General features: G+C 48.9%; 1 protein-coding gene across 1 annotated transcript in view; it reads left to right on the top strand.

Annotated features, from left to right (window-relative positions):
- Positions 1-725: 725 nt before the first annotated feature.
- The window catches only part of LOC144112427 (venom metalloproteinase antarease TserMP_A-like), a 112,167-nt gene continuing 99,380 nt past the window's right edge, over positions 726-13,512 (top strand). The window contains exon 1 of the mRNA XM_077645261.1: positions 726-892. Coding sequence (XP_077501387.1) covers positions 785-892 — 108 coding nt within the window. The 5' untranslated portion in view covers positions 726-784. The remainder of the gene's footprint in view (positions 893-13,512) is intronic.

The following is a 13,512-nucleotide window of genomic DNA, read 5'->3' as shown; positions in this document are numbered from 1 at the left end:
AAAGAACTTTAGAGGCAAATACGTATTGTAAACAATCGCCCAATCTTCATCAGGCATGGTGGAACCAATATGCATTGACGGTTCGCTGCTTGTGGCTTATGGGACTTTCAGTAGGTTATCTGAAAAACTCTCTATGGGCTTGTTCTTGGTGTTGCTTCACTCCTTGAAGCAACCGCCTGGTAGTCAGGCAATTTGAGACCTGAACACAAGGAGCGTCATTTGGAGGCTCGGCACTGCGACTGCAGTAGTCTATGGCGTGTACTCTACCGTGCCTCTAGTGCTCATCAAAACGCATCTGCTTTGCTTTTCGTGAGACTTGCACGAAAAACGACTTTCACAATGGGTCAATAGGCTGTCACGTTATCAGGCATATGCCATTTTTTTCATTTTTTTCCTCAGGAGTCACACAAAAAAGTTCAGATAAGCGATCCTTTGCTCCCACTAATGGCTCAATGCACCGCATTGCCTGACCGCCGGATTCCCTTGGAGTATTGCAGTGAGCGATCGCATTCTCACTCCTGGGAGATTCCTGGATTACTGCACTCCCAGCTAAGTTTACGCGCTCGGCGCAATCTTGATATCATGGTTGTAATCCGACAGTGGACGCAGCGACGCCATTGGTATTATTATTGTGCCCTGCGCACGCTCTTTACTTGACAACGTGTAAAATAAGGACATTCTTGAGAGAAGTGCTATTGGTCTACTTTTGTCTTTTGCAGGTACCTTGGAGAATATATACGTTTATCCAAGAATAATTGAAAGCAGAAGCTCAGAAGGAAAGTTGATGCTGATGATAAATGAGCACATCAGCCTAAATTTACAGAAGACATCACCCTTTACCGAAAGATTTAGTCTGGTCTACGAGAAGGATGGCATCCAACAAGTGGAAGAGGTGAGATGAACGCATTTTAATAATGATTTCAGTTTGACCGAGCATCACCGCTTCCGCTCACACAACTATCTATTGTGTCATCGTTTATGTACTATTTTAAGGTTTGTGAAGATGGGACATTCGTTTGTTTATTTCAAATTCTGCAACGCTGTGAAGAGAGAATATGAGGTGTGAAAATTGCAAAAGTGTTCTAAACAACTTGGACTTGCCATTTATACATTAAAGAAAATAATGAACTGCAGAGCAGTGAAAAGGAAATAAAGAGCAGCCCCAAGTATGCAAACACCTGCCTGAAACATCTGACAGTGAAAACATACAAAATACAGCAAAATAAACCCTGGAGAACAGCAACTGAAGAACAATGAGCTCAGTGGTTAGGGCACTGGGCTGCTGACCCAAAAAACGCGGTTTCGGTCCCGACCACGGCGGCCGCATTTCGATGCAAGCGAAATACTAGAGGCCTCTTTACATGTGCAATGTCAGTGGGCGCTAAAGAACCCCCCGTGGTCAAAATTTCCGCAGCCCTTCACTACGACGTCTCTCATAACCTGAGTCACCTTAGAACGTAAACCCAAACCAATCTGATCAATGTCCGGCAATGCTGCCTGAAACATTGCTTCAGATCTGCATTGCACAAAGGGAGAAGGTATTTAATGGTGGCAGCACAGGTAGGAACGCAGGCAGCCATCAGGCCGCAGCAAGAAAAGATGGCTGAACGGAGGCAGCAGCTTCAGATCGGGGCTCGCGCTCTAGCCACAAGCGATGATGACGAAGGGCGGCAGAGCTGAGTCGTCCGCATCTTCTTACTATGGCCTCGGCAGGAGAGAGTAGCCTTCCAATAAAAATACGGCGAAGAGATGACTAGAGGGTTATAGTTTGGCTTGAGGCGGCGGGCGTAGATTACCTCGCGACCATAGCGGCGGTGGTTCTAGCAAGGCGTAGGTGGCTCAATCAGGTAGTTGACGGGAGACGTGCATTGAACGACGCAGTAAGGGCCACGGTACTGGGTCAAAAATTTGCTGTCATGACGACCCCAAAGCCTAACGATGGAGTCAGCCGAGAACATTGTACCAGGCTTAGCATTGTCGTGGCGGTCTTTGCGTTAGTGTTGGGCATAGGAAGTAAAGGTGCGGGCAGCTGACGGCACTCCTCAGCTTTTTGGACAATGTCTGAGGTAGCTCTGTACAAAGAAGGATGAGGACGGTACGGATACTTCGTTTCGAGTGTAAAAAATTGTTCACGGCCGCATAAGAGGACGAAGAGGGCAAAAGCTGCACTCCCTTGATGGTGCGTATTATCCGCAGAAGTGACAAATAGCAGCGCCTGATCCCAGTTGGAATGGTGTCACTTAACTTACATTGCCAGAATGTCACCCAGAGTGCGGCTGAATAGCTCTGTGAGGCCGTTCGTTTGCAGTGGTAAGCTTTAGGCGTACTGTGAACAGATGTGCGCGCTGAGAGGAGCTCTGAAACGACCTCAAATAACAAAACTCGGCTTCTGTTACTCAGGAGCGTCCGAAGTGCGCCGTGATGGAGGATTAAGTGTTGGAGAATAAAGTAAGCGACCACGGACCGTCGCCGCAGGAGGTGCGGCTGTCAACGCATAAAGGGATAGTTGATCGACGGCGACGATTACCCATCGGTTAACGGCGGACGGGAAAGCAAGTGTGCCATAAAGGTCGATATCGATGTGGTCGAATGGATGAGTAGGACATCGTAAAAGCTGAAGCGAGCCGGCCGAGCGAAGAGGTAACGCCCTTCGTTGCTAACAGGTGGGGCTCGAGCGAATTCAGCGACAGACAATATTATACACACCATGCCAGAAATAGCGCTTACAAAGCCCATGACAGGATTTCAGGACGCCAGCATGAATGCTTTGCGAGTAAGAGTGGTCACGTACACTAACTTCTGAGCGGAGACGGCCTGGGATAAGTAGCTAATTTCGACCGTCAAAGGTATAGCTGCGGCGGTAAAGAAGAGCGTCCCGAATGGAGAAATGGGAAGCTTGGTGGTGAAGGGCCCAAGGATGTGTAACCATGGTAGCCAAGGGTCGCGTCGCTGCTCGGAGGGCATAGATGGTGAGGGTGGTCAGTGTAGGTTCGGGTGCGGGAACCGTGAGTGCACGCAAGGGCGCCGGCGACCAAGAGAGAGCATCTGCGCCAGAGTGCCTGCTACCTGAGCGGTACACGACACGGATATCATATTTTTGAATCCGGAGAGGCCAACGGCTCCGACGTCCCGAGGGATCCTTCAGAGAAGCGAAACAGCAAAGGAAATGGTGGTCTGTAACGACCTCGAAGGTTTGGCCATGCAAGTAAGGACGGAATTTTTTTATCACCCAGGCAATTGCCAAAAACTATTTTTTTAGCAACGGAGTAGCTGGACTCCATTTTAGTAAGAGTACTGCTGGCATAGGCGAGCACACATTCAGAAAAGTCGGGCTTGTGTTGGGCGAGGACCGCACCCAGGCCGACACCGGTGGCATCCATGTGGAGTTCCGTGGCAGCATCGTCATCCTAATAATGATGTATGGGCGGTATAGTAGAATTGTGGTGGAGTGTCGCGAAGGCCTCGTGGTAAGCCGGTGCCCAAGAGGAGAGGCGGGTGGGACCATTCAAGAGTCGTGTAATGGGGGCTAATACTAATACTGCAGCAAAATTTCGAAAAAAGCAAACAATTAGACGCAGATGCCTACGAAGCTGCGCAGTTCTTTGAGAAAAGTCTGTTTCAGGAAGTCCACAATGAATCGCAGCTTATCCGGACCCAATAGAACGCCACCTTTGCACACGACGTGGCCGAGGATGGTGAGCTTTCGGGCGCGGAAGTGACATTTTTTAAGGTGGAGTTGGAGACCGGCGCGTCTAAGGCAAGTGAAGACTTGGTAAGAGGACTGAGATGGGTTGCAAAACCAAAGGAGAAGACGATGGCGTTTTCCAGATAAAATCGACTGGTATTTCATTTGAGGCCGCGCAGCGCGTTGTCCATTATTATTTCGAACGTCGCTGGGGCGTTGCAGAGGCCTAATTGCATAACCTTTAATTCGTAGAGCCCAGCCGGAGTGACGAAAGCCGTCTTCGCGCAATCAGGCGCAGGCACGGAAACCTGCTAATACTGGAATTGTAACTTAAGAGAGTATAAGTATTCTGTGCCTCGCAAATATTGTAATGCATCGTCGATGCGCGAGAGCGGATACACCGAAATTACACCGCGGATACACCGACGCGTAATTATGTTGATCGGCGATAGCCCACGCAGAAGCAAATGAACACATACTTTATTCTTTACAAGGACAAACAGGAATAACAGGGGCTGCTGGACTCCTGAACAACATTGCGGTGGAGAATGTTGTCAACTTCTGCGGCGATGATGCGGCGCTCTCTAGGTGACATGCGGTTCCGGCGGTGGTGGAAAGTTGGGTGAGGGATGGTGTCAATATGGTAGGAGACGGTCGTTGCCTGACCCAAAGGAGCTGACGTCGTGTCGAACGAGGAGCGGAAACGGTGCAGCAGGTCTAGAAGCTGCTCGTGATGGCACGGCTCAAGAGCGCTGTCAACAAAAGGGCTGTAGATATCACCTTAAAATTGGTAGAAGGCTACAACAGCAGGGTTAAATCATCAATTTGGCAGGCAGGCGAATGTGCGACCACGTGGAGGTGGAAGAGAAGGCCCACGGGCTCAATAGGACCAAAGCGCAACCCAGTCAGCAATGTGACGGCAGACGAGAGAGTATTGTGCAGTGTGCTGGTACCACTGCACGGATCAAGCACGTTGAAGGGCAGCGATACGTGGCGGTGGCGGGAAACATCTTCTGACGGCAAACAAAAAGCTGTAGCGTAAACGACAGAAGTCTCTGAGGGACGAACGAAAAGAGCGCTGACTGGTGGGATAGTGGTGTCCTGAGTGATTAGGTGTTTGGTAGCAGCACGAGGCCTCTTTTCATCAAGCACGGCCGCGGATGGCAGAACACACGGCGCGGAGAGTTCGAACTGAGGACAGGCTCAGTGAATCAGGGCATGGTGCTGGGACAGGAAATCGCAGCGGAGAATGACGTCACGAGAAGACGGGACAAGGACGATGACTTGAATAAAATACATAGCTCGAATAAAACACATAGTAATAAAATTATTAATCGAGCGCTGCAGGCAGCTGTCGGCTGCCGGTGCTATGCTGTCGCGGTATGGAGCGACAGGCCGGAAAAAGACGTCGTCACCTTGGGAACACAGAGACAGAGTTTTTGACTAATCACAGGTTCCCCTGGCCTGGTTCTCGACTTTTTACAAATGAAAGGCTTAGAAAGGGGAGCTTTGACCCCACCTTGAGCAAACAAAATTACCGTGAGCCATGGCGCTCTTTGGCTACAGATGGCATTGTGCCACAAAAATTACCTATCACCATTAATCACAGATACGGAGGCACAAATGTCTACGAGCGCCGGCGTCGAAACACCTTCAGTTATAAAGGCAATAACGTTCGCGGGGAATGAAGACTTTAATGGTCGGACAAGTGCGCAGTTTTTGCCTCGCCAACTGCCGCGGCTAGTTTCCCGACTCGGCAGAGGCAGGTCGGCGGCGCAAAGGCAAAATGGAGCGGCGACGAGAGGAAGGCGAGCGACGAGGCGGGAAGCCCTGATCAGCAGAAAACTCAAGCGGCAGTCTTGGAGGAAGGCGGAACTGGGGTGCCCCAATATGACATTTTTTTTATTTCAAAAGTGTGCCATGAGGCATAAGTCGATCAAACGGAAAGAATGCGGGAGACAGAAAATTAAAAGGAGTGAAGATTTGTTGCGCTAAGGTAGTCGCAGAGGTTGTCGATGAAATTATTTATAGTCCACTTCACATAGCCACGCTCTTAGTTTCACCGCAGGCCCACCTCAAAGAGGAGCCGTTTTCTAAAAGCAGCCGTCGCTGGGCACGTCCACAAGTGCCGCACATCACATATGTCCGGTGCAGCTCCACAGTGAGGGTACATGTCAGTTGCGGACAGATATTTTGCGCGCAAACGATGTCGGACAGATGGTGTAAGAGCCGCCTCTGGCCGAATCCGGCGCACGGATACCTATTCTTGCCGAGTAAGACTACGGGGGAGAGGGTGAAAACACAGAAGAATTAGAGCGCGCGCTCGCTGGCGCAAAATCGGGAAAACGGAAACGTGGGACAAGAACGGACCTGGGGGAAGAGGGGAAGGTGGCGGGTTGTTTAATGTGTCAAGGTCAGTCATAGCATCTGCTTTAATTTTATGTGGATCCTGAGGACGGCCACGAATCCAGTGTATGCGCACAGGATAAGGGTACCTTTCGCAGAGCACATGATTGTGTAATCTGGAATGTGCGTCGAACTGCCTTAAGCTTTTTAAAGGAGGCGAGGGAGTCGGTGTAAATATGAATGTATTGAATGTGAGAACGAAGAGAAGGGAAGCAATGGCATTATAAATTGCTTGAAGTTCCAACTGCAGTGGAATGCACGTACCAGCGGTATACGTCGCGCGAGAGATGAGGTGCGGATTGGACTATAAAGCCCCCCACAGCAGGAAATCCCTTCTCTGCAGTATGTGATGCAACCGGGTACAATATGCACCCATCAGGCAGATACGTGGCTGATAGCGACAGGGAAACAAGGGGGGGGGGGCGATTGTCTGTCAGCTGGCAGTATGACCACGAAGGATGTGTGTTTAAACGATGAACTTGAAGAGACTGTTTTCGAGCTCTGTTTACCACCCGTTGGTCGATGAGTTCACCGAGTGTATTAAGTTGGGCGAACTCCTGTAGCCCAGATAAGGGTGTTAAACGAGGCAGATATGTTACGGCGCGATTAGCCTCACGACTGGTAGCTTCAAGAGAGCCCCACTGTCTGCGGGTGAAACGTTGAAATTGTGCCTGGTATACTATCCATGGTTGAAGGATAGACCGCACAAGCTGGCAGGCGGTATGAGAACGCGCCCCCAGACCGCATAGATGTGCGACGATTCAGACCTAGAGTAGAGTGAGGCGATTTACGGATGGATCTCAGCCACGGGGTGCTAGTCCCAGACGTATGAAGGAGAATAATAAGAACAGTCTCTACCTGAGGAATCGGAGAATTATCTATCTTAAAAGCTAAAGAGGGCTTTCCGTAAGCCAGCGTTATATCCAATGCGAATGAAACATGATTTAGTAGGCGACTGGGTTAGACCCAGAGGTGGGAGGCAAGATGTCAATACATCCAGGGCGTGATAGAGGACCGGCTGATAGATAGACGCCTCTGGATGGCAGCGCCACAAGGTTATAACATCACCATAAGCAAGCACACAGATTGGCAGGATGGTCTCTAGGGCTCGAACAAGAGGAATAAAAGCCACATTTAATAATGTGGCTGCAGGAACGGAGCCCTGGGGCGCTCCTGTATTGGAAGTGAAGTTACCAAAGGGCTTTCCGTGGACACGCACACTCAAGGTTCGATTTGCTAAAAAGGCATGAATGGAGAGGAGAAACGGTGGGGGGAGACCAAGAGTTTGAAGGGAAGCAAGAATGGCTGAGTAAAGGATGTTATCATATGCATTTGTTATGTCTTTCGCGACCACGGTTCGAACAAGGTGACTTTGCGACGAGCGGTAAAGGTCGTCAGCAGCCAAAGAAGCAAGCCCGTCCTCCGTTCCAATTTGTTGGCGAAAACCAATCATAAAATTCCAGCCACCAAGACAAGTGTGCGGTGATAATGTTTTCATAAAGCATGCCGATAGGCATGAAGGAAATTGGACGAAGTGCTGAGAGATATACTGGAGGCTTAATTGACTTGGGTATTGGAACCGCAGTAGAATGCTTCCACTCTTCCGGCGTGACGCCAGAATGCAACACTTCGTTAAAAGTACCAAGTAATGTTTGGAAAGCCGTGCTTACCAAGCTACGGAATAAGGAGTTAGGTATGCAGTCGTGCCCGGGAGCAGTGGTTTTTAGGCGTTCAATGGAGGCCAGCAGCTCTGCCATGGTGAGGTCAGATGTAATCTCATCGGAGGGCTCTGTAACCCATAAGTCCGGAGGAGACATAGATGCGTAGTCATGATGTGGAACTATGCGATAAACCTGGCATCATTCAGGATGTGGCCGTCCTCGGAGATATGCGTTGTAGCGACCACAGAATGGTAAGGTCTCGAATTAGCTTAGTTTTGAAGAGGGAACGGAAGAATCTAGTGAAGAGGAAGACCATTAACGAGGTAGCGGTAAGGGGGAAAGTACAGGAGTTTAGGATAGCGCTGCAAAACAGATATTCGGCTTTAACTGAGGAAGGCGATCTTGATGTTCATACAATGTACATAATCTGAGATCCTTAATAACGGAGTGCGCAGTAGAAGTAGGCGGTAGGACAGTTCGGCAGGATACCGAAAAGCTATCTCTGGTGACGAAAGATTTCATTAAGAAGCGCCAAAGAATGAGGGCGTCTAACCCTACCGACAGAATAAAACTAACAGAGCTATCAAAGTTAATAAATAAGCGCATGGTAGCCGAGAAAAGGAAGTTTAATATGGAGAGAATCGACCATTCTCTAAAGAACGGAGGCAGCCTATAAGCAGTGAAGAGGAAACTAGGCATAGGTAAAAACCAGATGTATGCATTAAGAGACAAGCAGGGATAACTCATTAGCAATATGGATAAGATAGTTAACATAGCCGAAGAGTTCAACACAGACCTGTACAGTAACCAATGCAATCAGAGCGTTAATGAGAAAGACAGCAGAGCACAGCAATGCGTCATCACGCCAGTAAAGAAAGATGAAGTAAAGAAAACCTTAGGAGCAATGAAACGGGAAAAAGCAGCTGGGGAGGATCAGGTAACAGCAGATCTGTTGAAGGATGGAGGAGACATCGTGCTAGAAAAACAAGCCACCCTGTATAGCAATGCCTTAGGACCTCGACTGTACCAGAAGCTTGGAAGAATGGAAATATTATCTTAATTCATAAGAAGGGAGACGCCAAGGACTTGAAAAAATACAGGCTGATCAGCTTACTATCCGTGGCCTACAAAGTATTTACTAAGCTAATCGCTAATAGAGTCAGGTCAACCTTAGACTTTAATCAACCAAATGATCAGGCGGGCTTTTGTAAAGGATATTCCACAATAGATCATATTCACACTCTCAATGAGGTGATAGCGAAATGCGCGGAATATAACCAACCTCTATATATAGATTTCATTGATTACTAGAAAGCATTTGACTCAGTGGAAGCCTCAGTAGTCATACAGGCATTGCGTATTCAGGGGGTAGAGGAGCCGTATGTCAAAATACTAGAAGATATATATAGCAACTGCACAGCTAGTATAGTCCTCCAAAAAGTCAGCAATAAAATTCCAATTAGGAAGGGCGTCAGGCAAGGAGACACAATCTCGCCAATGGTATTCACCGCCTGTTTACAAGAGGCATTCCGAGGCCTGAATTGGGAACAGTTGGGAATAAGAATAAATAAAGAGTACCTAAATATTCTGCGATTCGCTGATGACATTGCCTACCTGAGTAACTCAGGAGGTGGACTGCAAATCATGAGAAATTACTTTTACAGGCAGAGCAGAACGATGGGTCTAAAAATTAACATGCAGAATGCCAAGGTAATGTTCAACAGTCTAGCAAGGGAACAACAGTTCAAAATTGGCAGCGAGAGCCTGGGAGTTGTGAAGGTATACGTCAACTTAGGGCAGGTAGTGACAGCTAATCCAGATCATGAGAGGGAGATAACTAGAAGAATAAGAATGAGGTGGAGCGCATATGGCAGGTTGCCGCAGATCATGAGTGGCAGTTTACCAATTTCCCTGAAGAGAAAAGTGTACAACAGCTTTATCTTACCGGCACTCACCTACGGGGCAGAAACGTGGAGGCTAACGAAAAGCGTTCAGCTTAAGTTAAGGACAACGCAGCGAGCCAAGGAACGTAAAATGATAGGTGTAACGTTAAGAGACAGGAAGCGGGCAGAGTGGGTGAGGGAACAAACGCAGGTTAATGACATCCTAGTCGAAATCAAAAGAAAGAACTGGGCTTGGGCAGGGCATGTAATGCGAAGGCAAGATAACCGCTGGTACTTGAGGGTAACGGAGTGGATTCCAAGAGAAAATAAGCGTAGTCGGGTGCGGCAGAAGGTTAGGTGGGCGGATGAGATCAAGAAGTTTGCAGGCAAAGGATGGATGCAGATGGCAAAGGATAGGGTTAATTGGAGAGACATGGGAGAGGCCTTTGCCCTGCAGTGGGTGCAGTAAGGCTGATGATGATGATGATGATGTGGAAAAAAACTGACAGGCCGCTTGTTGCGCAAATGTATCCTCATCCACATCCAGCGTGAGTGGAGTGCGCTTTACGTAATCTGCAGCCTGAGAAGGGCGCTTCATGGCGTGAAACACTCTTGGCATACGCGGCGACTCTCGCCTGGCCCCACGGGGGCGTCGCCCACACTCGGCGAGTGTTTAGGTCTGCTGAGGTCAAACATCGTAATTCTTTAGCAGCAGCAGAGGCGTGAAAATCCCTGGGGTGATGGGGTCCCTGGATGCCGCTGCTGTAGCCAGACACGGGCTGTGTAAGCGAGTGCTGCGGGCCGGGATTCGGCCGACAAGGAAATTCACCTGTTGCCTACGTCACTTCTGAGAGCTGCCGCTACCTCTCGTTTTATTTCGAGGCTGCGATGCGGCGCAAGGAATGATGGAGGTTCTCGGGAGCAGAGCAGCAAACACAGCTGAGAGGCAACATCCTCGAGCACAAATGACATGATGTCTGCGGTGAGGCAAGAAGGCGCGGTTTCCAGGGCAAGTCCTGCGAGCGACGCATCAGGCGGGTGTGGAACCAAAACACGATGCTTGCGTAGCTCGTCAAAGCTCTGGAAGAGTTAACCCATAGCGGTACGCGGCTCAGCGGTTAAGGCGCTCTGCTACTGATCCAGAGTACCTGTGCTCGAACTCGACTGCGGCAGCCGCGTTTCGGTGGAGGCGAAACGCTAAGGCGCCCGTGTGCTGTGCGATCCTCAGGTGGTCGAAATTATGCTGGAGCCCTCCTCTACGCCACCTCTTTCTTCCTTGCTTCTCTCAGTCCCTCTTTATCCTTTCTCGTACGGCGTAGTTCAGGTGTCCGTCGAGATGTGGGACAACCATCTTTTATTTTTTTTTATTGCACGATGTCTGCGAACCGCACGACGGCCAAAGGTTACAGTGAGGTGGTCTTGAACGCAGGCTAGGTGTTGATCTGCGACTCGTTGTTCCGATACCACAGATTGGCAACGTCAGTTAAGTAGAACATGACGTTGTTCAGCTTCAGAGCATGATTCGGCTTGTGACGGCTCACCTGTTCGTAGGCTGACAACCAGTCGTCGAAATCTTTGTCGCTGCTGCCACACAAAATAGCAGGGCTTCATTGGCGTAAGGCTCCGCGACAAGTGACACAGATTAGGTTAAGCAGGAAAAATAAAGATAAATAAAGTGCCCAGCCTGCACCATCCGAGAGCAAAACGGGCTTATCACAAGTGAAAGGTGAAAGTGTGGCGGGGGCTGCTTCCTGGTCTACTCCATGGGGACGGAAACCGTGCGACGTTGGAGGTGAGCATCGTGGCACTTGCAACAATTGAAGAGAGGATTTATTGGTGGAAGCGCAGGCAACAGTCAGGTCACAGTATGACAAGGTGGCCAGCCGCAGGCAGAAGCTTCAGACGGGGACTCGCGCTCTAGCCACCAGAGACGGTGACGAAACACGGCAGAGCTGAGTATTCCTCTGATTCTTATAAAAACAATAGGGCCCCTTTTTCCATTCATTTCTGAAGTTCGGAAAGAGAGAGCGCTTGAAAACATTAAAGCGGCATTTTAGCGCCTGTATTTTATATTATTACTGAAGAAAGTTAACATTTATGTCACAACGGCATCTATGGCAAAAGAGCGCCATGGCACATGGGATTTTTTTTGCTCAAGGTGGGTCAACGACCCGTTTCCTAAGCATTTCACCCTGATTAAGCCGAGCGCCAGGACTGGCGAAGCTTCTACCTATTGTATCGCTGGTGGGTACTCGGCAATACTGGGGTTCGAAACCCGCACCTCACGCGTGCGAGGCCGCCGAGGTGGCTGAGTGGTTACGGCGCTCGGCTGCCGGCCCGAAAGACGCGGGTTCGAACCCGGCCGCGGCGGTCGAATTTCCATGGAGGCGAAATTCTAGAGGCCCGTGTACTGTTCGATGTCAGTGCACGTTAAAGAACCGCAGGTGGTCGGAATTTCCGGAGCCCTTCGCTACAGTGTCTCTCATAGCCTGAGTTGCTTTGGGACGTTAAACCCCCTAAACCATAAACCAATCACGCGTGCGAGGTGGTTGCTCAACCGCTACGCCATCACTCCAGTATTATTTTCTATTCATATATGCAGCCTCTGATTATAAAAATAGTATGAGTAGATTAGCTTCATAGATATTAACCGATTTACAGATATATATTCGACAACGAAAATGTGACTTTCATCACAGTCGATGTTGTGAGCACTCTGCCCCGCCATCCACTTTGTTGGTCTCCCCGCGATGCACCCTGCAGCAACAGCGCCACCTCGATGCGCGGCGCGCCACGTGACTCTCCTTTTTTAGCTAACAAGAGAGGTCGTTGGCGTCGCAGCGCGGATTGGTTAGAAAGAGAGCGAAATTGTTAAAGTTGTTAGTTAAAGGCCGAAGAAATAAGTGCATAGGCGCTATGCGACACATCTCCGGGATCTAGAAGGTCCACCGTTTATTGATGGCTACATGTCGGAAGAAAGGAACAGAACAACGGAGAGGAAGGGAAGAGGCGTAAGTGTGCTGATGCATCAATGAAGATATTGGAAAAGAATAGAGTCAACTTGGCAAGAACATATCTGGGTATAAGTTCCACTGCCAGTAAAAGGACATGGCTAGGGGTAGTTTATTTAGAGACAGGGGACAAATGCAGGCAGGGAAACAAGGATCTAGTTAAGGGTCTCAATGACGATAAAAAACAGTTCGCAGGCGGTGCCGATATCATTCTGCTGGGTGGCATGAATGGCCACAACGAGGATGTGGTTGGATACACAGATTGCAACGGGAAGTTATGCTACACTTCTGTGAGCGAAACAGCCTAACTGTTGTAAATAACGAAATAAGTGTAAGGACAAGTGACGTGGGAATCCCGTAACAGGCAGACGACCATTGATTACCACTTAAACTCGCAAGGGATGTATAGCAAGCTCGCAATGATAGAAATAGACGAAGAGGGGAAGCACAGCCTGGGAAGTGATCTAAAGCGTGTTATTCTAGAGTTGTGAGAGCACTGATCAAAAGGAAATACAGAGAAGTCAACAAAGACAAAGCAAAATAAAATGACGAACATATAGAGCTGATATCGGCCGGTATAGAGGAAGCAATGAAAAAACGCCCCATGGAAAATTGGGATACTATTCAGTTAGAACTACTAATACATACAAAAATATAACAAATAAAATGAGCAAACTGCTGGATAGTAAAGAGGAAGACACGAAGTTGGTGAAATAAGGAAATTAGGGAGGGCATCTAATAACAACGGTTGTGTTCAAGGGAACACAGCAAAGCAAAGAGGGCCCAGTTATCTGAAGAGAAATTGGGACTAAACTGGGAACGTTATCGACAAAAGAAACAACAAGTGCAGGTCCTCGTCCGGGCTA

This window comes from Amblyomma americanum, unplaced genomic scaffold (assembly GCF_052857255.1).
Source record: "Amblyomma americanum isolate KBUSLIRL-KWMA unplaced genomic scaffold, ASM5285725v1 scaffold_109, whole genome shotgun sequence".
Classification (NCBI taxonomy): Eukaryota; Metazoa; Arthropoda; class Arachnida; order Ixodida; family Ixodidae; genus Amblyomma; species Amblyomma americanum.
Note: the sequence above shows the minus strand (reverse complement) of the source record. Positions and strands in the feature narration are given on the sequence as shown.